At 39.6% G+C, this 25514-nt stretch overlaps 1 protein-coding gene across 5 annotated transcripts in view; it reads right to left on the bottom strand.

Annotated features, from left to right (window-relative positions):
* Window positions 1-10221: 10221 nt before the first annotated feature.
* ABCC9 (ATP binding cassette subfamily C member 9) overlaps window positions 10222-25514 on the bottom strand; it is a 154058-nt gene continuing 138765 nt past the window's right edge. For all 5 annotated transcript variants that reach the window (XM_062194922.1, XM_062194923.1, XM_062194919.1 and 2 more), the window contains 6 exons: window positions 25079-25157; window positions 22850-22958; window positions 21545-21648; window positions 18915-19048; window positions 15836-15898; window positions 10222-11680 (listed from right to left, as the gene is read on the bottom strand). In XM_062194922.1, the coding sequence (XP_062050906.1) occupies window positions 11543-11680; window positions 15836-15898; window positions 18915-19048; window positions 21545-21648; window positions 22850-22958; window positions 25079-25157 (627 nt within the window). In that variant the 3' untranslated portion in view covers window positions 10222-11542. The remainder of the gene's footprint in view (window positions 11681-15835; window positions 15899-18914; window positions 19049-21544; window positions 21649-22849; window positions 22959-25078; window positions 25158-25514) is intronic.

Genomic DNA, 25514 nt, shown 5'->3' on the forward strand with positions numbered 1-25514 from the left:
TCTTTTTCCAGCCTTTCACTTTCAGTCTGTATGCATCTTTGTTGGAAAGATGTGTTTCTTGTAAGCAGCAAATAGATGGGTTTTGTTCCTTATCCCATTCAGCCATCCTGTGTCTTTTAACTGGAGAATTGAGGTCATTAACGTTCGATGTGTCTATTGATAAATAGTAACTTTGCCCTGCCATTTTCCCAAAGATATTTTTAATATATGCTTTGAACTTAGTGTGATCTTTTGCTGTGAGGTTTCCTTCCTTTACCTTCTTTCATATTGATGACCGTGTTTCTGTGTTTCTGTGTGTAACACATCTTTAAGCATCTTTTGCAGGGAGGACGAGTGGCGACAAATTCTTTCAATTTATGTTTGCTATGAAAGGTCTTTATTTCACCTTCATTCACAAGTAAGAGCTTTGCAGGATATAGTATTCTGGGCTGGCAGTTTTTCTCTCTTAGTACCTGGGCTATGGCTTGCCATTCCCTCCTGGCCTGTAGGGTTTCTGATGAGAAGTCTGCTGTGAGTCTAATTGGAGATCCTCTGAGAGTAATCTGACGTTCTCTCTTGCACATTTTGGAATCTTTTCTTTATGTTTCACTGTGGTGAGTTTGATTTCAACATGTTGTGATGAGGATCTCTTTTGGTCATGTTTACTAGGGGTTCTATGAGCTTCCTGTACTTGGATGTCTCTGTCCTCCAAACCCAGGAAGTTCTCTGCTAGTATCTCACTAAAAAGGCCTTCTAATCCTTTCTCTCTCTCCATGCCTTCAGGAACTCCTAGAACCCAAATGTTGGGTTTTTTAATAGTATCCTGTAGATTCCTGACAATATTTTTTAGATTTCTAATTTCCTCTTCTTTTCTTTGGTTTGCCTGTTTCCTTTCCTGTTCTCTGTCTTCTAATTCCGATATTCTCTCTTCTGCTTCACTGACTCTGTTTTTAAGGCTCTCTAATGTGTTTGTCATTTGATCTATTGAGTTCTTCATTTCATTATGATTTCTCATCACTATCACAGTTTCATGTTCTACTAGTTTCTGTATTTCATTTTGATTCCTCCTTAATATTTCATTTTCGTGAGAGAGTTTTTTTAAACTTTTATTTAATGAATATAAATTTCCAAAGTACAGCTTATGGATTACAATGGCTTCCCCCCCATAACTTCCCTCCCAACCACAACCCTCCCCTTTCCTGCCCTCTCTCCCCTTCCATTCACATCAAGATTCATTTTCAATTCTCTTTAAATACAGAAGATCAGTTTAGGATATATTAAGTAAAGATTTCAACAGTTTGCACCAACATAGCAACACAAAGTGAAAAATACTGTTTGAGTACTAGTTATAGCATTAAATAACAGTGTACAGCACATTAAAGACAGGGATCCTACATGATATTTTTAAAAAATTGATTAATTTTCTATGCAATGTACAATTTAAAACCAAGCTTTTTTTCATTTTCAATTATCTTTATATACAGAAGATCAATTCAGTATATACTAAGTAAAGATTTCATCAGTTTGCACCCACACAGAAACACAAAGTGTAAAAATACTGTTTCAGTACTAGTTATAGCATTACTTCACATTGGACAAGACATTATGGACAGATCTCACATGAGACGTAAGTACACAGTGACTCCTGTTGTTGACTTAACAATTTGACACTCTTCTTTATGGCGTCAGTAATCTCCCTAGGCTCTCGTCATGAGTTTCCAAGGAATGGAAGCCTTTAGGGTTCGCTGACTTTGATCTTATTCCGAAAGTGTCATAGTCAAAGTAGAAGTTCTCTCCTCCCTTCAGAGAAATGTACCTCCTTCTTTGATGGCCCCATTCTTTCCACTGGTTTGACTGTATACTCACTTGCAGAAATCTTTCATTTAGGTCTTTTTTTTTTTTTTCAGAGTGTCTTGGCTTTCCATGCCTAAAATACTCTCATGGGCTCTTCAGCCAGATCCAAATGCCTTAAGGGCTGATTCTGAGGCCAGAGTGCTGTTTAGGACATCTGTCATTCTATGAGTCTGCTGTGTATCCCGCTTCCCATGTTGGATCATTCTCTCCCTTTTTGATTCTATCAGTTAGTATTAGCAGACACTAGTCTTGTTTGTGTGATCCCTTTGACTCTTATACCTATCAGAGTGATCAATTGTGAACTGAAGAGTGATTTTCTATCCTGTCCAGTAAGGATTTCTGTAGTTCAAGAATTTGTTTTTGAAACCTTCTAAATGTTCTTATCATAAATTTTTTGAAATCCATATCTTGCATTTCTTCTACATCATCATCTTTATAATCTTGGATTGGGGTGTCTTGTTCATTTGGGGTGATATATTGTCTTCCTTGTTCTTGTTTCCTTGGTTTCTGCATTTGTTGCTTGGCATTGTGGAGAAATTCTTTGGATTCTTCTTTCCTCGCTGTGGTGTTTTTTCTTGTTATACTATGACTGTATTAAGTGGGCTGTCTGCTTTTGGTGGATCCTTAGAGGCTTGTGATGGGTGTGGCCAGAGAGCTCAGTTTGGTTTTTCAGGATTAAGGGTGTGCCAAAGATGACACACCCAGGTTAGGCGTGGTAAATCTCTCTCTGTCTCTCTGTCTCTGTCTGTCTCTCTCTTTTTTTTGATTCAGAAGGGAAGTAATTCTGCACAGCTGAGTGGAATTGAAGGTAGTCAGCTTCCGATATCTGGCTCCTGTTGGTATAACGTTCGTCTGCTTTTCCCCAAGGACCACACCAAGGATATGTCCTGCCCTCAGTGTGGGCTCAAATTCCCCTTGCAGTCTACCACCGGGTTGCCAAGGTTACTAAGTTTGTGGCATCTCCGGAGAGTACTCACGTGAATTCCATGAGTTCTCTCATCCACTATCTCTTTTTTCAGTCTCAGTTCATTAGCTCCACACATTCACTAGGTCCTAACCTATTATTTCGCCCCCCCCCCCCAGAGTCAGGTTTTTCTGCTTGGTTGATAGCGGGCACAGCTTTTACGTATGTACAAAATGGCGCCTGCTCTTTGTCTTGCTTGCCTTTGAGAGTTGAGCAGAGAGAGATACTCCTGTCTGTACTGGTCCCCCTTTTTTTTTCCCCCTCTCTCTCTCCCATAGTTAGCCTGGTAAACTTTCCCCCACGGGGCTTCAAGCTTCATTACCTCTAGGCTCCTCCTTCTGCTTTCCCACTGGTGTCTGGCTACTGAGGTTGCATCTTACCTCCCTTTCCAGTGCTGGTGCATAGATTCCATGGCTGGTGTCCTGATCCATAGGCGCCCATGCCCTCCACGCAGGTCCACTGTGAACCATTAGTTCCAGAAGAATTTCTTCTGCTGTTTCTTCCCCAACTCTTCCTTGAACCTGCAGTATCTCCACTTTTATTAAACTGTCTCTTCCTGGACTATCAGTGTGCTCCCTTCCTATTCTGCCATCTTGCCTGTCCCTCGGAATCTATCCATTTCTTCTAGGTTTCCCAGTTTGTTGGCATACAGCTCTTTGTAGTAATTTCTGATGATTCTTTTTTATTTCTGTGGTATCTGTTGTTAAATTCCCTTTTTCATCTCTAATTTTATTGAATTAGGTCTTCTCTCCTTTTTTTTTTTGTTAGTTTGGCCATTGCTGTGTCAATTTTATTTTTAAAAAAACCTGCTCTTCATCTTGATGATCTTTTGTATTTTTAATATATTTTTGTTGATTTCTTCTCTAATTTTAATTATTTCTCTTCTCCTACTAGCTTTGGGTTTGGTTTGCTGCAGTTTTTCTAGATCCTTGTGATGCATTGATAGCTCATTTATTTATGCTTTTCCAATTTCTTGATGTAGGCCCCTTATGCTATAAACTTTTCTTTTACCAGTGCTTTTGCTGTATCCCCTAAGTTTTGATATGTTGTGCTGTCATCTTCATTTGTTTCCAGATTTTTTTTTATTTCTCTTTTGATTTCTTCTATGACCCACTGTTCATTCAGGAGCATGTTGTTCAGTTTCCATATGTTTGCATATGCTGTAGAGATTCCTGAGTTGCTTATTTCCAGCTTCATTCCATTGTGGTCTGAGAAGATGCATGGTATGATTTTGGTTTTTTTGAATTTGCTGAGACTTGCTTTATGGCTTGGTATGTGGTCAGTCCTAGATAAAGCTCCATGCAATGCTGAGAAGAATGTGTATTCTGCAATAGGATGAAAAGTACCGTAGATATGTTAGGTCCTTTTGGTCCATGGTGTCGTTTAAATCTGCTATTTCTTTGCTGATTTTCTGTTTGATTGATTTGTCCATTGCTGAAAGTGGAGTATTGAAGTCCCCCATTGCTATTGTATTGGAGTCTAAATCTCCTTTAAATCCCTTAGCATTTCTTTTAAATAGCCAAGTGCTCTGTAACTAGGTGTGTATACACTTACAGTAGTTACATCTTCCTGTTAAATTGATCCCTTAATCATTACATAGTGGCCCTATTTATCTCTTTTAAGTGTTTTTGTGTTAAAGTCTATGTTGTCTGATAATAAGATGGCTACACCAGCTCTTTTTTACTTTATGTTGACATGGAAAATCTTTTTCCATCCTTTCACTTTCAGTCTGCATACATCTGTGTTGGTGAGATGTGTTTCTTGTAGGCAGCAAATGGATGGGTTTTGTTTTTTTAATCCATTTAGCTAGTCTCTGTATTTTAACTCGGGAGTTAAGGCCATTTACATTCAAGGTTACTATTGATAAGTAATGACTTTGTCTGCCATTTTTCTAAAAATATTCCTGTTTTTTACTTTGAATTTCCTTTCAACTTTTACTGAGAAATTTTATTCCTTTACCTTCTTTCATAGTGATGACCGTGTTTCTGTGTTTCTGAGTGCAACACATCTTTAAGCATCTTTTGGAGGGCTGAATGGGTAGTGACAAATTCTTTCAATGTCTGTTTGTTAAGGAAGGTCTTTATTGCACCTTCTTTCATAAATGAGAGCTTTGCAGGGTATAATATTCTGGAATGACAATTCTTTTAAGATTGGACTATATCTCACCATTCTCTCCTAGTCTATAGGGTTTCTGATGAGAAGTCTGCTTTGAGTCTAATTAGAGAATCTCTGAAAGTAACCTGGCATTTTTCTTGTGGACATTTTAGAATCTTCTCTTCATGTTTTACTGTGGAAGTTTGATTACAACATATCATGGCGAGGATCTTTCGGGTCATGTCTATTAGCAGTTGTATGTGCTTCTTATACTTGGATGTCCCTTTCTTTCTCCAAATTAGGGAAGTTTTCTGTTATTATTTCACTAAAAAGGCCTTCTAAACCTTTCTCTTTTTCCATGCCTTCAGGAACTCCGAGAACCCATATTTTGGGTCATTTTATACTATCCTGTATATTCCCAAGAGTGTTTTTTAGTTTTCTAATTTACTCTTCTTGTCTTTGGTTTGACTGTATAATTTCCTGTGCTTTGTCTTCTAAATCTGATATTCTTTCTTCTGCTTCACCAATTCTGTTGTTAAAGCTCTCCACTGCATTTTTATTTGTTCTATTGAACTCTTCATTTCATTTTGATTCCTCTTTAAAATCTCAATTTCATGGGCGAAACTTTCTTTCATGTCCTGTATGGATTTCAGTAGTTTGTGCATTTGCTTCTGATTACTTTTGTGTAATCTTATGATCCATTTTTTGAATTCTATTTCTTGCATTTCTTCCATCTCATCATCTTCACAATCTAGATTTGAAGTGCTGTGTTCTTTTGGGTGTGTCCTGTTGTCTTCCTTATTCTTGTTTCTTGAATTGATGCATTTGTTGCTTGTTGGCATTTGTGAAGATTTTTGTTGTTGTTGTTGCTGTGGCAGCTTTTATCTTTGTACTGTGGCTCTGTAGATAAGTGGAATATCTGCTTTCAATGAATATGTAGAGGCTTGTAGTGGGTGTGGCCAGGGAGTTCTGTTCAGTTCTCCAGGGTTAAAGGCATGCCTAAGGTGACACACCCAGGTTTGGTGTGGTAAATTTTTTTTTTTCAATCAGAAGGAAATTTTTTTTCTGCTCAGCTGAGCTCCTCTCCTCAAAGGAGACCAGTACCTGAGCGCTAGCCCTAGTGGGTATAATATTTGTCCACTCTGTCCCAAGGACCACACAAAGGATCTGTGCAGTCCCCAGCATCAAGTTTAGATTCCCCAGAAATGTCTCTCACCTGGTAACCGGGAAGCCCTGAGCATGTGGAATCTCCAGCTGGGAGATTCCAAAGTCGCAGCCACACTGTGAGTCGCAGCCACACTGTGAATCCTCCCACACACCCTCAGTTTTTTTCACAGTCTGGGTATAGAAGCCTCACACAGTCGTAAGCTCCTAGCCCCATTAGCTCTCCCTACCAGAGTCCGTAGTCTCCGCTCGTCCACTTGGCTGGTTGCTGGGCATGGACACTAGCTGGTGCAGCTGTTAGGTATGTCCAAAATGGTGCCCACTCTATCAGCTTCTTACAGGATGCTGTTGTAAAGTGATCAGGAAAGAGAGAAATGTGCCTTTTTTTTTTTCCTCCTCTAGTTTCACAGCTGCACTATCCCCCACAGGGCTCCAAGCCAGGTTCCCTCTAGGCTCTTCTGCAGCTTCATTGCCAATGGCTTGGGCTGCTGTGGGTCTGGTCTCACCTCACTTTCCAGCACTGGCGTATAGCCTCTCAGCTGCTGGGTAGGCTCTTGGCTGTTGGAGTCGCAAGTTGTGGACGTCCATGCCACGTAGGTCCACCATGTCCCTCTAATTTCAGTAGAGTTTACTCTGCTGTTTTCTCTCTGGCTCTTCCCTGAGACTACACTCTCTCAACTTTTTTTAAACTGTCTTCTCCTGGACTAGAGCTGTACACTCACTCCCTACTCTGCCATCTTGGAACCGCCCTCTACATGTCCTGTAAGTTTATTTCTAATTTGCCTGTGCTGCCTAGTTGCAGCCTTTCAGAGAAGATATAGACCCTTAACCCAAAGTGATAGTGCCCAGTTTTCTGGTTACCTAGAAGATGAACAAGTAATTTGGGTAAGATAGATTCCTTGCTTGTTATACTGAAACAGACAACCTGAGCAATGGAGATAGTGTGGGAAGAGGAGCTAGAAGGTTTAGTCTCAGGGCTTACAATGATTCAAAAGGCTGAATACAGAGATCAAAATGGGACAGCCAGACACTGAGAACCTGGATATAGAGAGATGGGATTGAGGGAGTGCACTCTACCTAGATAGATCCCTTGACTTGTTCTAGCCTTCGCTTTTCTCCACACCTAATGATTCTGCTTTTCTTAGATTCTAGAGCACCTGGATCTTTCCCATAACCTGCCCTGCTGTTTAAAAGTGCAGCCTTTTGAGTCAGAATTCAAAGCAGTGATTCAAGATAAATAATTTAGCCTCAGGTTCTCTGTCTGCATACCAAGTGCAATACAGATATTTATTTCTGAAGAGTCTACCATATTTAATATACAAACTATGGCTATATACCATACTGCCCAGTCATCTCCTTGAATCATACTTTCACTGCTATGTGTTACCTTTGAGTAATAATCAGCAAATAATCACCATGAAATAATCAAAGTTTATTTTCCTGAGGTATTCCCTGGTAAGGAGACGACAGTGATTATTGCCCTTTCATTGGACTAAACAGTCTGTTCACCATAACACAACAAAGTGTTATTGGTGTTATCTGCAAAGTAGTTAAAAAGGGGCGTGGGACTGAATCATGACTGGAAACACTTCTTATGATCTACCTAGATGTAGAATTTCTTAGGTGCTTTAAATCTGGAAAGGACAGATTGTTGTGATTCTAAGAACTTTTCTCTATGCCATCCATTCCAACTACCTGCATTTGAGTTACCTCTGCGTTGTGTTAATGTGTTGTAAATATTCATAGCAACTGTATGCTTCTTTAAGCCTGCAAGTTAGGGTAAAGTGTGACTGTGTACGTGTATGTGCACCCATGCATGTGTACGTGAGGGGATGATGGATAGGTCATAACCTATAAAAGAAAGGAAACTGTATACTTCCATGGGTTCAAATAACTGGAAATTCTGTTTATGTCTAAGTTCAAAGGATTGATGAACATTCTGGGTGTCTGAAAGAGATCAGGAATTTTGAAATTACTTTAGTATTGGAACAAAGCCCAAACTACTGTGAGTCAAAGAGCAAATCCTTACATATGGAATAATTGGCCCAGATCCACTTGGTTTAGATAATATTCAAGTTCAATAACCTTTTACTTAAGGATAATGGATAAGGTACATGAACAGCATCGAGTAGCCATTTCTTAAAGAAAAATGGGAATAAAGTAGCACTAAACTATTGTATCCAAGTTGCACTGTTCACACCTTCAATGGGCAGGTTAAGTAATAAAACTAGCAGTCTAAAAATTGGTCATTAATAAGGAGTGTGTAATTGGAAATGGTTCATGGTGATTGGTGACACTGAGTCACAGAATGCTTTTCTCTTAGAGCCAATTAACTTAGTCAATTAATTCGTTAGGGCTTCATTGATCTTTGTTATTTTGGATGTAGGGAGGGTACTGTTGACCTTAGTAAAATGGCTAGGGGCAATTTGCTACTATGCATAAAAAAGAATTTAAATCTCATTTACTAGGTATGTAGATGGACTATATCAATGTGCATTTTTCAGTGCTGATGCCTGCAGGAAAAATGTGAAAGTAGGGGCAGGGTGCTTGCACAGTGGTTAAGAAGGGGCTTGAGATGTGTGCATCCTAAATCAGTGTGCCTAGGTTTGGGTCTTGGATCTGCTCCTGATCCTAGCTTCCTGCTAATGCACACTCTGGGAGACAGCAGGTGAGGGTTCAAGTAGTTGGGTCCCTGCCACCCACGTGGGAGATAGGGGTTAGTATTGCTGGCTCCAGACTCTGGCGTTGCTGTTTTAAGAATTTGGGGAGTGAATCTGTGTCCACCAGATAAATAATGTTTTAAAATGTGAAGGTGAGAGGCAGAATCATCATAACAGATCACTGTCCTCTCTTCCATAGCGTGCAAAATCAGTAGAAAAACCTCAGCACACTCACCACATTTGTGTATTGCTAAACATGGTAATATGAACTGAAACTGAGTAGAATATTGTGCAAATGATTCAACAGCTCAGATTTGGAAAAATAAGGCTTTTTATCTCTGCCAACAAACTTTATCCTTAGATCACTTTTTGCTGAGTAAATGACAGAACAAGAAAACAGTTTACTGAGTCCCTCTGGATATTGTCTGAGCTTAGACTCAGTTCACCAAGCAAGGTTTCCTTTCTAATGAACTGAGGCACCTTGTCCATTGACTGAGAGGCACTTAGCAGTAGGCGGTAGTGTCAGCCACGGCAGGATGCACGTTAAAGTCACTGTCAGTGTTTTATGGTCCATGCTATGTATGTATGCAGCCTAATAACTGCATAGCATTGATGAGCTCCCAACTTGGTTAATTATGACTCTCAACTGGAAATACAGATTAAAACTTTGATTGGAGAGTTTGTTCCAGGAGAAACCTGTTATCACTTGAGAAAAACTGATGTAAATAGTACACAGTCACTAAAGAAAACAATGAAACACAAGTTACAGGATACATCTTGGCTATTGCAGCCTTTTTTCTTTTTTTTTTAAAGATTTTATTTATTTGAAAGGTGGAGTTAGAAAAGGAGAGACAAAGACATCTTCTACCCTCTGGTTTACTTCTGAAATGGCTGCAATAGTCAGGGCTGGGCCAGGCTGAAGCCAGGAATTTCTTCAAGGTCTCCCATGTGGATGTAGGGGCCCACAGATGTGGACCATTCTCGACTGTTTGCCAAGCACATTATCAGGGAGCTGAATGGGAAGTGGAGCAGTGGGACTTTAACTGGTGCCCGAAATGGGATGCCAGCACTGCAAATTGTAGCTTAACCTGCTGCACCCCAGGACTGGCCCCGCCTTTTATTTCTTGGGCTACGAGGTTAAGCTTAGGTAATTGCATTTAAGTGTAGATAATGGGTGAATAAGGGAATTATCATAGCATTGTAAACCACAGAACTTCAAAGAATGTGTGACAAAAGCTATACTGGAAGACTACCATAACTGATCAGTAAAGTTTGGGGAAAAGTCCAGATATCTAGTTGTGAAATTAGAGATGTTAAATTATTTACCTAGTTACTCCATTTACTGGACTATTCCCTAGAGCCTAGATCTATAAAAGTAATGACGTGCATGACTCTGGTAAACATGAAACAAAATCATCCAAGCAAGACCAGACGTTGGCTGGCAAGTGGTGTTGAGTTAGATCTATTGCTGAGTCCTGGTAGATATGCAATGGAATAATCACCCTCTTTAACTGTGCAACAGAGTAATTTATTAGGTAATAGCAATCCAATATGTTTTCATATATCATATAGAATAAACACATTTATTGTCGAGAATAAAAACATTCATACATACTAGAGAATAAATAGAATACACACAACACAGGAGAGTAGAGACTAACCCACAGTTATAGGTACACGGCTAGCAGTAAAACTAGTCCATGGACCAGCCAGCTATATTTATGAGGGGTGACTGTGGCTGAGCATTTAGATTTAGTGTTAGGAGCACAAAGACGACATGGTCCCAGATCTCAGATACCAGATACTCAGACAAGTCTCACGATTCTAATCTAGAGTGAAGCAAACTCTCAGTGAATCATGAGGAACAGTAAAAAGTAGAGCCTTTCAGATAAGTATTTTTGCATTCCATGATTTCAGTAACCCTGTTATTTGATAATAAAGCATTATGCATTTATAATAAGTATTTAAAATTGAAAATAGCAAAATTTGATTAATCAAACGTAAAATTTGGTTAAGTACCTATATATTAAATATTAGTTCAAGGTGAACCTTTATATTCAACAATATATATAATGTACTAAGTGGTTAATTATGTAAAGTCATCATCCTTGACTTTATTCAGTCAATTTAGTTTGTAAACAAACATTTACTCAAGTAACAAAGTTATGAGCCCTAGCCAACACTTGGGTGTAAGAATGGTAAACATGATTTTCAGTTTAGTGGCTATGTAGAAATATGATTTTAAAATATCCTCACTCATTATCACTATGGGGAAAAACTCATTTCTGTGAGGGAATGTGGCATAACGGTAACAAGCATTATGCATATGCAGCCTTATGAAACATTTCATGACAGCAATATTGTAGGAGATTGGGTCAGTTTTTAGAAAGTTATTTTTAAGATTGCATTAATGGGTATTGACCCTATTCTACGTTTAACTTTCAGGAAACACTATTTTTTTCCAATAATCTAAATGCCATGAACCATTTTTGTCCATCTCTGTAGAACTTTTCAGAAGTATTTGGATTCAGGTAAAAGCACAGTCACCTCATCTGGACACACAGCTGCAACAGATTTTCCTAGAGTCACCACCTAGAATAGCTTACATGTTTTAATACAGCTGCTATTGTAGAAAAACATCAGTAATGAACATTCTCAACAGTAACACTTTGGAAAACCATTTTAAAGAATAGAGAAATATCAACTTATTTGCTTATACAAAATTTGTAAAAATTTAAGATGCTATTTTATGAGGGTCAAGCTTATATAATCCACAAATAGGTTATAACTGCGTGGTTGTACATACATGCCTCTTTTTAAGAACCCTTCACATGTCTGCACGAACAAAAGAAGCAAATACTCCATCCTCCCGAGCCAGGAGGCTTTCTGGCGTGTCATATTCTAGGATGTTTCCTCGCTTCATCACAATCACCAGGTCTGCTGTCAGAATGGTGTGAACCCGATGCTGTAAGTGCAAAGAATACATGGCATTGTTAGAGAGTTCAGACTGCAAGCCAAAACCGGAATTATTATTTCCTAGGTCATTTCCTGGATTATTCATGGTGTGCCTTTGAGAGGCAGGAAACCCAATCCCCTCTTTTATCTGAAGTGTCATTTGTTTACATACTTTTACAACTGGCCAGTATGGCTAGATAGTACGTGAGCTGCATTATCTTGAATATATTTAACATAGCAGTGTTGTCATTTCCACAGAAACTTAAGAGGTTAATAAATGTTTGTCAAATATGTAAATGCTGAGAGGTCATCAGGAACCAGCTGGGTTGTGTTTTGTTCCCACATATCTTAGTGGAGAATTTGTATGAGTTGGTAAATTCCAAGTGCAGAGCCTTGGAAAGCAGTTCAGTTCTGGAAAGATAACATGGAGAAGTCCATCCCAACATGCAGCAGTATATGGATTATCCAGCACTTCAAAACATGCCCATGCCATCTCTTAGTCCTGTGAGATCTCTGCCATGCACCTGTTCTTTATTTGTGCATGGTACCCTTAGAGAGATGCTTTGCTGTTAGTAATTACTAATAAAACCAACCACTTGTTGAGCATTTGCCAAATACAAAGTGCTCCACACACATACTTGTGAGTCATCAGAACATTCCAGACTGTGGAAACTGTTGCTCTCTACTATATAGGAGAAACCGTTTGGGTTTACAGAGATAAGGTGAAAACAAGAGATCACATAGAAAACAAGGAATAGAACCAGCATTAGAGTCAGGTTCACTAACTTCAAAATAGGAGATACTCACCCACTGACTAAATTCTCTCATTGGGACCTGGTACCTAAAAGGAGCACTCGCCTGTCATGATTAACCTTCGGGTTAACAGTGGAGGCTCTCAAGTAAGACGGGACTCGGACTTGGGCTGGCCTGCCTGTGGGTTCTACAGCCAACATTCCACGCTTCCCGCTTCACATTTAACCATGGGCAGTAAAAAGTGTCCCTGCCTCAACAGACTGGTGGAGAGGATCAAATGAGATCTTTGTTAAAACAGTTCTACCCCTTGTGCGATGTGCACAAAGAGGGAATAGACATTGACTGGCATTCCTTTTATAAGCTAGAACAGTAAAATCTGTGGCAGGCCTTTTTCTGCTCTTAAGATTAGCAGTGTCCAACTGAAATACAATCTGAGCCATGTGTAACTTAGAATTTTCTAGGAACCATATTTGAAATTTAAGAAACAGGTGAAAACTGTTTTCATAATATAGTATAACCCAATCTATCAAAAATGTTTTGATTTTGACATGGAACCAATATAGTAATTATTCATGAGCTTTTTTACATTCTTCTATTAGTACTGTCTTTGAAATCCAGTATGTATGTTAAAACACTTCTTCATTTGGACTGCTCACATCTTCAGTGTTCAGTATGAGATGAGGGGGTTGCTATACTGGACCTTGACCCCGCACATTGAAATATTAGCACGCTGACGGGAGTCCTTCTCCAGAGTTCCAGACCTAGACATGCATCTGTTGTGCTTACATAAAGTCTTCCTAAGTGCAACCTGAAGCTGTCTCCAGAGGCTAAGGCCTGCATCATGCCTGGGTCCTGTCGATGGGACAGTTTTGGTGTTGATGCTCTCAAAAAAGCAAGCAGTCATAGCTAAGGGGCAAAGAGACACAGATGGAGCTCACTAATGGTGCCAGCCCACAACCTGCACCACTATTTTGGCCCCCACAGACAAGCTGAATAGTGGTAACAGTTGATACTTATTTAGGAAGTATCAGAACAAAGGATAATGATTAGCTTTTAGAAAAATATAAATTATACTTAACAGACTATTTACTAGGTGTCGTGCATTTTCCCTTCAGGAAGTTATTAAATCTTTTATAACCCTATCATGCCTTGGAAAAAAGAATTTGGCCTCTATGTCTCTAACTGCAGCATTATGAATATTGCCTTGATAGTCTAAAAATATTGGGGGAAAACCTTGACTAACAGAAATATGGTTGGTGTTTAAAAAAAAAAACTGTATTAGTGGAGTAAAGTATGGTGTCAGTTGTAATTGTTAATGAGATTAGTTCATCTGGAGTATTTTTAAAATTTCACTAAGAATGAAGACCGTGGGCTGCTGTGGTGTGTGAGGGCTTCTTTGTAGAAGCTGGAGAAATGATCTTTTAAAGACATTTCACAATTTTCAGCAGAAGTTGGCACAAGTAAAACAACTTTTAGACTACAAGGGAAAAACAATCGCTCTTAACAGAGCTGAGGATGGCTCTACAAGGAGTGTAAGTGTATAGTGGTCCCTCTTTCTATGAGCCTGTTAGGAGGAGGAGGAGTTTTCAGATTCAGAAGAATCCTACCATGGTTCTTCCCCTCACCTCTGGATTGTGTGAATAGGGGAATTCTAGGTGTCCTAGTGGCCACCTTCACCCTAGTAGTCTTGAAATAAAGAATGGGTGAGCGAAAGGTGCAGAAGACAATGGAAAAGTACTCAGTGAAAGTAGAGCAGAAGTCGGGTAACAGGATATAATTTTTTGATCAAAATTATAAATGGTGCTCAAATAATCTTTTAGATGCACACTAAAGACCATCCAAGCACTCCATGCTTCATGCAGAGTGAAGAAAAAATCAGTCTATGGAGTAGACAAGGGTCTGCTTTCTCCCTCTGCCCGAACTCACATAGGAGCAACAGAAAGTTCTCTGTTATCCAACATATCTCACTTTCTTCTACATTTACAAAATTCTGGAACTATTAGAGAACTATTTTTCAAATTAGTCAATTTTCTCAACCCTTAAATCATTTATGCCTTATTGAAATGACTTATTTTGATGACTGCCCTCCAGGCTAGAGGAACCACAGAGTTCACCAGGAGAATGGGAGAAAGCAGGGGAAAGTGGGCATTGATCAGACATCATTTTCCGCTATCATGAATATGTTGCACTTCAAAGGATGCTCTTCTGCCACACAGCACTCACCAGACAATGTGACCAGAGCAAGCACATGGTATACAACTCTCAACAGTTAAGTAATTATTTAAATCAAATGGTGCATTCCTCAGGGCAGGTAAGGAATGGCTGTAGTTGGTTAAGGATGCCTACAAAACAGCCTCAGGAAACAATGAAACTGGTCCTTAAGGGGGAGGTAAACCCATTCTCTACTTTCATAAATAACCTCATGCACCTATACATTTAACATTCAGTGTTAGGCATAAGGGGAGCACCCCACTGAGCTGATTTGAGTAAGAACACCCTGCCGTTAGTTCCCTCACCCTGGCCCTCCCCATCAATCACAGCATTAGCCCTTCCTTAGGGAGGGGATGCCACTAAGATAACTACCAGAGAATGGGATACTTGGCAGAGTAGATCACGACAGTCTACTTGTTGGTCATCACCAGAGTGGAAAAAAGTCCATTCTTCTGGGTGAGCAAGTTTGGACCAGTGTCACACTCCACTAAAATACCCTCAGAAAAGACTAAAACAAGGTCTGCATCCACAATAGAAGAGACACGGTGCTGGAGAGAGAAATGGAGAGAAGAGAATCAGTAAGAGGAAGGATGAGCAAGAGATCCATTAAAAACTAGTTCAGCAGTCAATCTAGAGTGGGCAAGAATTTGCCTCTCGACAAAGAGGAAGAGATGGGACACCGTTGCCTATTTTAAGTAAGCCGTCACATGAATTACAGGGATTTAAGCAATTCTTCCATTGGGTCGGGACCATCTCAAATAAAGTACCTGCTGCTGCTGTGAGGTATCTCAGTCTTTTTTTTTTTTTTTAAAGAAGACAAAATGAATAGAGAAATTAAGTATAGATAGTAGCAGAATTGATAATCGAGAAATTTTTCATTTGAAATTGTTCGTTAGACCATCAGAATACTGAAGAGAATTATTCCATGTGAACTATCTTCTGTACCTGGTGCATGACCTTCTGGAACCCTTAGATTTCAGGTGTCTGACTGGAATTGAGGGAGTTAGGTAGAGCAGATAGTTGGGAAAAGAACAATGCTTTCCAAATAGGCTTGTATTTTTTCTTTTTTGTACAGACATAGAAATACTAGCAGAGAAATATGTAAATAGTCATAGATATATTTTAACTGCTCCATCATAAAGATTATAGGACCTTAGAACAATCAGCAAAGTGGAGTACACCACCGTGCTCCCATACTTACAGCTATGGTGACCACGGTGCGGTCTGCAAAGGCTGTCATCACCACTTTCTGTAAAATGTTTTCCTGCCAAAAAAACATCAACCAAGTGTCAACCTTCTTGGGACTACTTTCCTCTTGCCACAACATTGTGTCCCTCAAACATGTCAAATCCCTTCTGAGTACTCTCACTCCCGAATCTTCAGTGGAAGACACAGAGGGAGCAGTCCCTAGCAGCAAGCTCGTGTTGGAGTTGATCGGTGTCCCCAAAGTGCAAATGAAACTCAGTGATCAGCATTGAGTGACTAAGATGTTGTACCAGGGAACCCAAAAGAGGAAGCATCAACATGTTGACTTGCCAAAGTGAGCATTTAGCCTAGCACTTAAGATGTCCACACCCACAGCAGGGTGCTTGGGTTCAGTTTCAGGCTCTGGCTTCTGACTGCCAACTTCCTGCCTAATGCAGACCCAGGAAGGTAACACTGAGGGCTCAGCTACTTCGGTCCCTGCCACCCATATTAGAAACCTGGATTGAGTACCTTGCTTCAGCTCTGGTCAAGCTCTGGAAGCTTCAGGCATTTGGGGAGTAAAACAGTGCATTGGAGCTCTCTCTCCCAGTCTCTCTCTGCTGCTTAAATGACTAATGTAGTCTTTAAAAATGTTCACTTTCACTATACTACAAATATTCAAAAATCAACAAAACCCAAGGTATTAACCTTTGGGTCCAAAAAGGGCAAAACAAACCCAGGCCAAAAATTTGGATTTTGATCCAAAAAAGAACATTCTAGGCAGGACCCATTTTTATTCCTAGCACATTTTTTAAAATATATTTTAAAAGATATTCTGGGTAAAGTTTCCATCTCTTTCCTAGAGAAAACTGCATTAGTTAAGTCTTAATGTGAAGTTCATTCTTTCTTCCAAATGGTTCCGTGCCAGTTAATTAATAATCTGTCTCTCTGCTCCCTGTGCCCCAGCAGGATTATCCTTACAATAACCCCAGGATTGCTAAATCTTTGTAATTAACATTAATCTTGATGTACTTCCATTTACTTGATAAAATGGCTTGACGAGAGACCATTTTATTGCTTTAAATTATGTTGACTTTGAGAAGGCTATATTACTTTGCATAGGCACTTTGATTAGAATTCTTAATAGGAAAAATGATGTCAAATTAGTATCTCAGTTATAATAGTCTCTTCACTGTCTTGGACTTAATTCACTTTGGTTGGATAGTTTGACACAGTGTCGAGTATGTGTGTGGGTATCTTTTTTTTGTTCTTTGCTTTCTGATGCCAAACTTTTAACTTCAAATTAACTTTTAAAAGAATAACATTAATTCTTAGCCCATACACAATTTGCATTTTAACATGACATTTTCTTCAGTTTATCACACTTTTCCAGACGAGGCTGTCTTGGACATATGTGACACTTTTAAATAATTTCTTTCAACAGGCAAAGTTTCTGCCTTTTAATCATGAAAACACAAAGCTCATTATTAATCCTAGCAAATCCACCTCCCTCAAATTGCTTTTGTAAATGGTAGCTTTTGGTCATCATTAAAGCTGAATAAAGATTTACATACTGTATTCTAGAACTTTCATAGTATCATACTAGGATATGGTACAGGACTTTGATCAACTGAGCCCTGAAATTTTACTGTCTTGAACATTTTTCAACAAGTGATGCTCAGATGCAGTGCAGCATATCATTAAAACTTGTTCCTTCAACCTAATGGAAACTGATGAATGTCTTCCTTTCTCATTCAGTCCCTTGCTTCTTGTGCTCACCTTTCTATCCCTTTCTATCCTGTTTCTGGGATCAACTTACAGCTGACGTCTTTCTTGCTTACCTTAGACATTTATTTTGCTTAGCCTAATGCCCTCCAGTTTCATTCATATTGTTGTAAATGACAGGATTTTCATATTTTAAAAAACTGTATAGTATTCCATGGTGTGTATACACCACATTTTATCCATTCACTCATTTATGGTCACTTGGGTGATTTTATATCTTGGCTTTTGTTAATAGCAATGAAATGAACATGGAGCTGCAGGTATCTCCGTGAAATACTGATTTAAATTTCTTTTGATAAATAATGAGGCGAGAATGCCAGATCAGATGGTAATTCTATTTTCAGATTTTTGAAAAACTTCTCACTATTTTCCACAACAGCCATGCTAATCTACACTCTTAAATCTTTGCCAGTGCTTCTTATCTTTGCCTTTTGGTAATAGCCAACAGTTTTTTTTTTTTTTTTTTGACAGGCAGAGTGGACAGTGAGAGAGAGAGAGAGAGAGAAAGGTCTTCCTTTTCTGTTGGTTCACCCCCCAATGGCTGCTGCGGCCGGCGCACCGCACTGATCCGAAGGCAGGAGCCAGGTGCTTCTCCTGGTCTCCCATGGGGTGCAGGGCCCAAGCACTTGGGCCATCCTCCACTGCACTCCTGGGTCACAGCAGAGAGCTGGGCTGGAAGAGGGGCAACTGGGACAGAATCCGGCTCCCCAACCAGGACTAGAACCCCGGGTGCCGGCACCACAAGGTGGAGGATTCGCCTGTTGAGCCACAGCGCCAGCCCAATAGCCAACAGTTTTAGTGATATATTGGACTGCATGGTGACCATAGTCAATAATAATGTATTACACTTTCCAAGTTGCTAACATAGGTTTTAGATGTTCTTGCTGAAAAAAAAAAATGACAAATCACGGATGTGATAGATATGACTGACTTCATGGACGTTCTACAGTGTTTACATGGATCAGAACATCCTCCTACAAACCCACAAACACATGCAATTATTTTCCAACTAAAAGTTAAAAATAATTTTGGAATTTTACCTTCCTTAGAATATTTCTGCAGGCCTGAATTTACGAAGAAATTAAAATGAGAGAAGAAAAGTGATGGCAAATTTCCTTTTTTGATTATTAGTAATGGGAACTCCTTTAAAGCATATATCATTTCTCAATGGTTTGACCAAGGAGGGAATTGAGAACTCACTCAAAACAATAGAACTGAGGATTCAGAATCATATCCGGGAAGCATAAGTAGTAATTGCCATGCATATATCCCCAGCCGTCCAATGCGTACAGTACAGACTATGCACTCACTGTGGCCATGTCGATGGAGGCCGTCGCTTCATCCATGATGAGGATGCTGCTCTTGCGGACGAAGGCCCTAGCGAGGCAGAACAGCTGTCTCTGCCCAACGCTGAAGTTCTCCCCACCTTCAGTGACAACTGCATCTAAACCAGAGGAAGAATCAAGGATTCACTAAGGTAATGCTGCTGCCACTTTCCTTGGGGAAAGAAGGAACAAATAGGTTGTGTGTGTAACAGTGGTACAAGGACTTCCTCCTGGATAAGCAAGACTTTGGGAAAATTAGGATGACCCTGGATCATCCTGTGTTTGACAACAGATAGTGAATTGCCTCCTGATGGGATGTACACTATTTTCAAGCATTTTGAGTACAGGAAGACATTGGAGGCTTTTTATATAATTTTCATTTAATATCCTTTTCTAGGGTCCAGAGAAAAGAATTTTTTAAGAAATTGAATATGGTATCCATGATACCATCCTATTAGACTATAAGCTTTCATGGGTAATGATTGGACTGATTTTTGCTCAATTTCCCCAGTATACTGGTGTGTGGCACAGTAGCTAAATGGAACACTGTTGTAGGGATAAATGCATATGTCCGCAGTAGCCATTCCTTTTCCTGTTGCCATCTGCATCTTATAAGTTACTCTTATGAGTTTAAGATAAATTCCTTTTCCAAAATATCTTAAAATTCAGACACTTTTGAGTAAGATCCCAAGAGAAATTTCTATTGCATATATGTACCTAATTATATATATTGTATGAAATTCTATTCCCCTAATTCTTATAACTTCTCATGCTTAAATGCTAAGCATTTCTTCTCCAACTTGTAGTTTACAGAGTAAAGAAGAAAGGTACTGGGACCTGACTCAGATCTTCCCAAAGCAATTGCTGTAAATCTTTGTCAAAATGATGAGCACAGTGTTCAGCCAGTAACACACTGTTAACTACCATCCCCTATGGCTTCCACATTCCATGCACTCTAAGCACTAGCCCCACAATTAAAACAAGTGCAGACATTTCTGACAAGAGTGAAGAGGACTATGGAGAAGGGGTTTTCCAATTATTAATGGGCAGGGAAGGAACCTCAAATGCCAAGAAAGAAAGGTCTACAAGCACGCACCAATTTCTCAAGTACATCAGCTGGGCTGACCACAGGAGACATCAAAAATTATTAGAGACATTGCAAAAATGAAAAATAAGGAGAGAGGGTAGGAAGTATCATTATATTCTTAAAACTCTATATATGATGGGGTTGGCACTGTGGCGCAGCGGGTTAACGTCCTGGCCTGAAAAGCCAGCATCCCATAAGGGCGCTGGTTCAAGACCCTGCTGCTCCACTTCCGATTCGGCTCTCTGCTATAGTCTGGGAAAGCAGTGGAAGATGGCCCAAGTCCTTGGGCCCCTGCACCTATGTGGGGGACCCAGAAGAAGCTTCTAGCTTCAGCATGGCACAGCTCTGGCCATTGTGGCCAATTGGGGAGTGAACCATCAGATGGAAGAGCTGTCTCTCTCTCACTCTCTGCCTCTCCTCTGTCTGTGTAGCTATGACTTTCAACTAATAAATAAATCTTTAAAAAAACCATATATATGAAAATTTTCCTCTTTATATAAATAAATTTTTAAAAATTCAAAAAAATTATTAGGGAAAGACTCATCCAGAATTCAGGAATTTTTTTTTTTTTTTAATTTTTGACAGGCAGAGTGGACAGCGAGAGAGAGAGACAGAGAGAAAGGTCTTCCTTTACCGTTGGTTCACCCTCCAATGGACGCTGCAGCTGGTGCACCACGCTGGTCCGAAGGCAGGAGCCAGGTGCTTCTCCTGGTCTCCCATGCGGGTGCAGGGCCCAAGCACTTGGGCCATCCTCCACTGCACTCCTGGGCCACAGCAGAGAGCTGGGCTGGAAGAGGGGCAACTGGGACAGAATCCAGCGCCCCGACCGGGACTAGAACCCAGTGTGCCAGCACCGCAAGGTGGAGGATTAGCCTATTGAGCTGCGGCGCCGGCCAGGAATTATTCTTACAACCTGACCCTGGCAAGGTCAATATAATTATTTCCCTTAAACATGTACTGTCTTAAGTTTTGTTTCTGTTGTGTCTTCTGCTTGGGACTTAGTGAAAAATCATAGGATGTAAATATGCCTGAGTAGGCCATTGTTCCAAATAAACTAACAACTGTGCCATATCAATAATAGGAAAATGATTTCCTGACAGCATGGACAATGGCTCCCACCGAGGAGAAGTTGTCTTTTCCTGAACGGTGCATAGAACTCCTAACCTTGGCCGTTCTGCAAGGGGCTCCTCCACCTCCCGAGAGTAAGTGTGTTGTCTGTGAGCCGAGCAGCAATGAATTCAAGGAAACATCAGATTACAGTGGCCTGTCCCCACAGCAGGAGAAGTCGGAGCAGATACAGGGATTACCTGGAGTATTCTCAAGCGCTCACAAGGAATGGGATTTGCTCATCCTCTCCCACCCCATGGGCAATCATTAAATTCTGAAAAGTTCTATCGACCTTTAAGAGACTATTTCAAATACAAGGGGACTAAGCACTAGAATTCAGTGATTTCAGCATGAAATGTAGATAGAAATATGCAGAACTCATTGCAGAAGAAAGTGATCAGTGTATGACTTAGAAATATACCTAGACCTCCTGATAGAGACTTGACCATATTCTTCAGCTGAGCAATTTCTAGAGCTTCCCAGAGCCTGTCATCTGTGCATTTGCACTCTGGATCTAAATTAAATCTGTAAGGAAAAATCACTTAATTAGGGAACAAAGATAGGTGACCTTTTATGTATATTTGCTTCTTGTGTTTCTCTTTCTTTCTTTGAAACATAAGTTTGGTTCTTGCTGTGTATTCAACACTTAGAACAGTATAGGCAGTGATTTCATGCTTGATCAATGAAGGAATGACCTTAATGTCATAAAAAGATGGTTTTGATTGCATCAATAGGGAAGTTTATATACATGAGATAGGGCCAATTTCATTACTTGAATCCAACCACTCCTTCTTTATGCTTGGTATAACGTGAACAGTGTCTTGTTAACATATTTCTGTGCAAGTGATTCACAATACATTGATTTACATGAAAATTTATGTTATTTTTAGGTACGATGTATGGCATGAACCACAGCAGTAGTATTCACAAATATACGCAAAGATAGGAATTAACGATGGTGTTGGTAAATAGCTTGATAAAGCCAGAACTTTTTTTACAGAATTTAAGGCTTTGAGAATTTAATCAGACACTACAAGAGTACTTAAGAAGGTCCATGGAAAAATGCACATTTTGAAAAAATGACTATGTATGGATTTCATATATTTAAAGTTTAGCAGATAGCAATAGACACCTCTTTCTTTTGTGAGGTGGGGTGGAGGGGGACTAAGAATCAGGACTAGAAAAGACTGGAGCAGCTTCTCCGAAGTAGTTTGGACTGAAAGTAAAGCTCAGAGATTAGAGTTAGGCAAAAGGATGAGTCTACTCAGAATGTCTGCCAAGGCCAGGCCAGAGACCAAGAGTTTGGCAGGTGGCTATAGGATAGAATATATCAGAAATGGCCCAAAATCACCGGTTCCAGCTTCAGAGACATAGTGGCTTCTGCAGAATCAAACTGAAAGGGAGGAACATCTGGAAATTTAAGGAATTAGGCTTTATGGGTTCATCAGCACTTCTAGGGTCTCCCAATCTCAATTGTCAGAATATAAGGGGTCTTCAGAAAGCTCCTACGAACATGTTTTATGAAAAAGTATGCATAAATTTCAAAGTATGCACCAAAATAAACTCATCTTAGAATGTCATTTCTCAAACTTTTGAAGTTCCCTAGTATTTGATCTTACCATCTTGATAGTGCTATTTCATATCTACTCGAAAAACAATTCTTAAAATAAATCCTTCTTAAAGGCCAAAGAGTAAATCCCAAAATTTTGCTGCATTTGTCACTTACCTAATAGAACCACTGAATAGTATTGGATCCTGCAGAATGATTGAAAGTCGAGAACGCAGTGTGTGTAAGGGTAGTTTGGAAATATCTATCCCATCAATGACAATCTTTCCTGTAAGAAGAAACCAAAATTACAGGCATGTAGTAAAATCAAATAAAATCTCATTTGGTTACAAATGACAACTTCTTTCCTGGTTCAAGGAAGAAAAGGAGTTTTCAATTTCAGTATCAGACCCGTCATGATGTGTCTCTAGGAAAATACACATTTTAGAGGTGTGTGTGTGGTGCAGCTGCTAAGTTACCACTGGGGATGCCATTTCACATCCCATATCACAGTGCCCTGCTCAGGTCTTGGCTACTGAACATCTGATCCTGGTTCTTGCTAATGTGCACCACGGGAGGCAGCAGATGATGGCCCCAGTCCTTGAATCACTGACACCCACGTGGCTGACTCAGACTGAGTCCCAGGATTAAGGCTTAGGTTCGGCACAGCCCTGGCTATTGTGGGCATTTGGTGTGTGAACTGTGGATGGAATTTTAGAAAGAAAAATACATGTTAGTGAGAGTTTATATTTCTTAGGCACATATCCTTAAATGGGTTTTCAGTTTTGTCGTTTACATCTGCTCCTTTTGAGTTCCTTCTAGAATTCCTTTATCCTCCCCTTCCCTGTTTTATTATTTTTTTTTTTCTCCATGGGATCTATCAGAATTTCACATTCTATATGCATTTACTTATCTTTGCAATTATCCCTTCTCCAACTAGAAAATAAGTTCTTTGATGATGAGGATTTTTGTCTGTCATGCATTTCTACGTTGATTTAAGAGTACTTAGCAAATAAAAAAGGGAATCTTACAATATACATCATATTTTAACAAATTTCTCTACACTGTGTACAGCCATATAAAGATGTATGCAATCCCATTGTTCTTTCCTCAACTTGAAGATTCATCTGACATCTTATTTTTGTGCAAAGACAATACCCTGCCACTGAGTATTATCTCAGCAAGCTAGGCTAAAAATGGCAGCTGCAGTCCTTCCCCAGGTGAGTTTAGATTCAACAGCAGGCAAGGGTAATTCACTTAAACTATGTCTTTCAGAAAGTACATTATCTCTTAAAATCTTAAAACAGAGAACAAGTCATTAGTAGTTCACATGCAGCCTGAAATCATGTTTCCGAACTCATGAGGACTAAGCTAATGTCATAACCACATCAATTTTTAGATGAAAAGTTTTCCAGCTGTCTTTTGATCATGTATTCGTCTTATAATGCAAGGCCAGTAGAATGTCCCTAAAAAGTTACGTATATTATCATTAGCCACGGGAAAGCCAAGCACTAACCCACGGATAGCTGTTACCCTATTTCTGAATCTTAACAGCAAAGCAGTGCACTTACCATAGTTCAGCTTTGTTGAAAAATTAAACTCTTTATCTCACAAAGCTTTCAAGTAAGTCAAAGAATATAAACTCTCAAGTGCAATAAAAATAGAAAGTGCTAATCATCATCATCACAGATAGTAATTTTAAGTACTTGCTTTTGCTGGTTTTGTAGTTCATGGCTAAACCCACTCTCAAGATGGCTTATGTCCTGGCCTATTTATAGGATACTTGATAGACTAAATAATGTGACTTTGCTTTGTTAACACACAGATTCAGTGAGTTCTATGCTTTTACCTATCATATTAACAGTTTTGTGGGTGAATAAATATTTGGGGATATTGTTAACATGAGCTTGGCACTTTACAGAGAAGGTTGCCCCATTGGGAAAAACTCAAGACCATCAAACATTCGTAAGAAGATGGTTGTCAAGAATCATGCTCCAGTATTTACCATGCAGATTACTGATCTCCTTGTTGTTGGAAAAAAGATCTATTTATAGTGTGAGGGAAGCAAGGCCGTCTTCTCTTAATTCCTCTTGAGATGCCAGTCTCCACCCTCTGCTGGGCAAGGTCCTAGCCTTTTATTCATCTCCCCAGTAGTTACAACTCTTTAGCCATAATCTCCAGACCTGACTTTAGACCTGATCATTTCATGCCCCCCATTCTATGCTCTTTCTTTACTGCTGGCCTGTTTACGTGGGATAACTGCCTTAAACCAGGTGTAGGGACAAAGTCCTTGTAAATACTTACTTTTCACTTCTGCAGAATTAAGGAAGTTGACGTATTTTTTAAGTGAAGCACCCCATGGTCTAAACTGTTTTGAAAAATTGTCAAAGATTATAGCTCACATCTTACCATCAAATATGTCAACCATTCTGAAGAAAGCCAGGGATAATGATGACTTGCCACTGCCAGTGCGGCCACATATACCAACCTATGAAAGCAACAGTGACTCAGAAAGAGGGGAACTCAGACAAAGCACAGAGAATGGGCACAAGCATGTTAACCAACATAAAACCACACCTACATTTCAAAAGTTACATTACAATCATTGTTTTCAGCCTCCCTTAATGAATTATCATCATCAAGATAAACACATGGAATCTTCATCAAATCTTCAGTGGTTTCATTCTTACTCCTTTTCTATGTGGTTGTATTGTTTTCCTTTCATGGCCTAAGTTTTTACATTTAGTATATTTTTGGACTGATAATTAAGTCTACTGTATCTTAAAAGCATTGGCTTATAAAGAAAAATAGAATGAGTCTGTGTGTGTGTGGATTCATTTCTTCT

This window comes from Lepus europaeus, chromosome 6 (genome assembly GCF_033115175.1).
Source record: "Lepus europaeus isolate LE1 chromosome 6, mLepTim1.pri, whole genome shotgun sequence".
Taxonomy (NCBI): domain Eukaryota; kingdom Metazoa; phylum Chordata; class Mammalia; order Lagomorpha; family Leporidae; genus Lepus; species Lepus europaeus.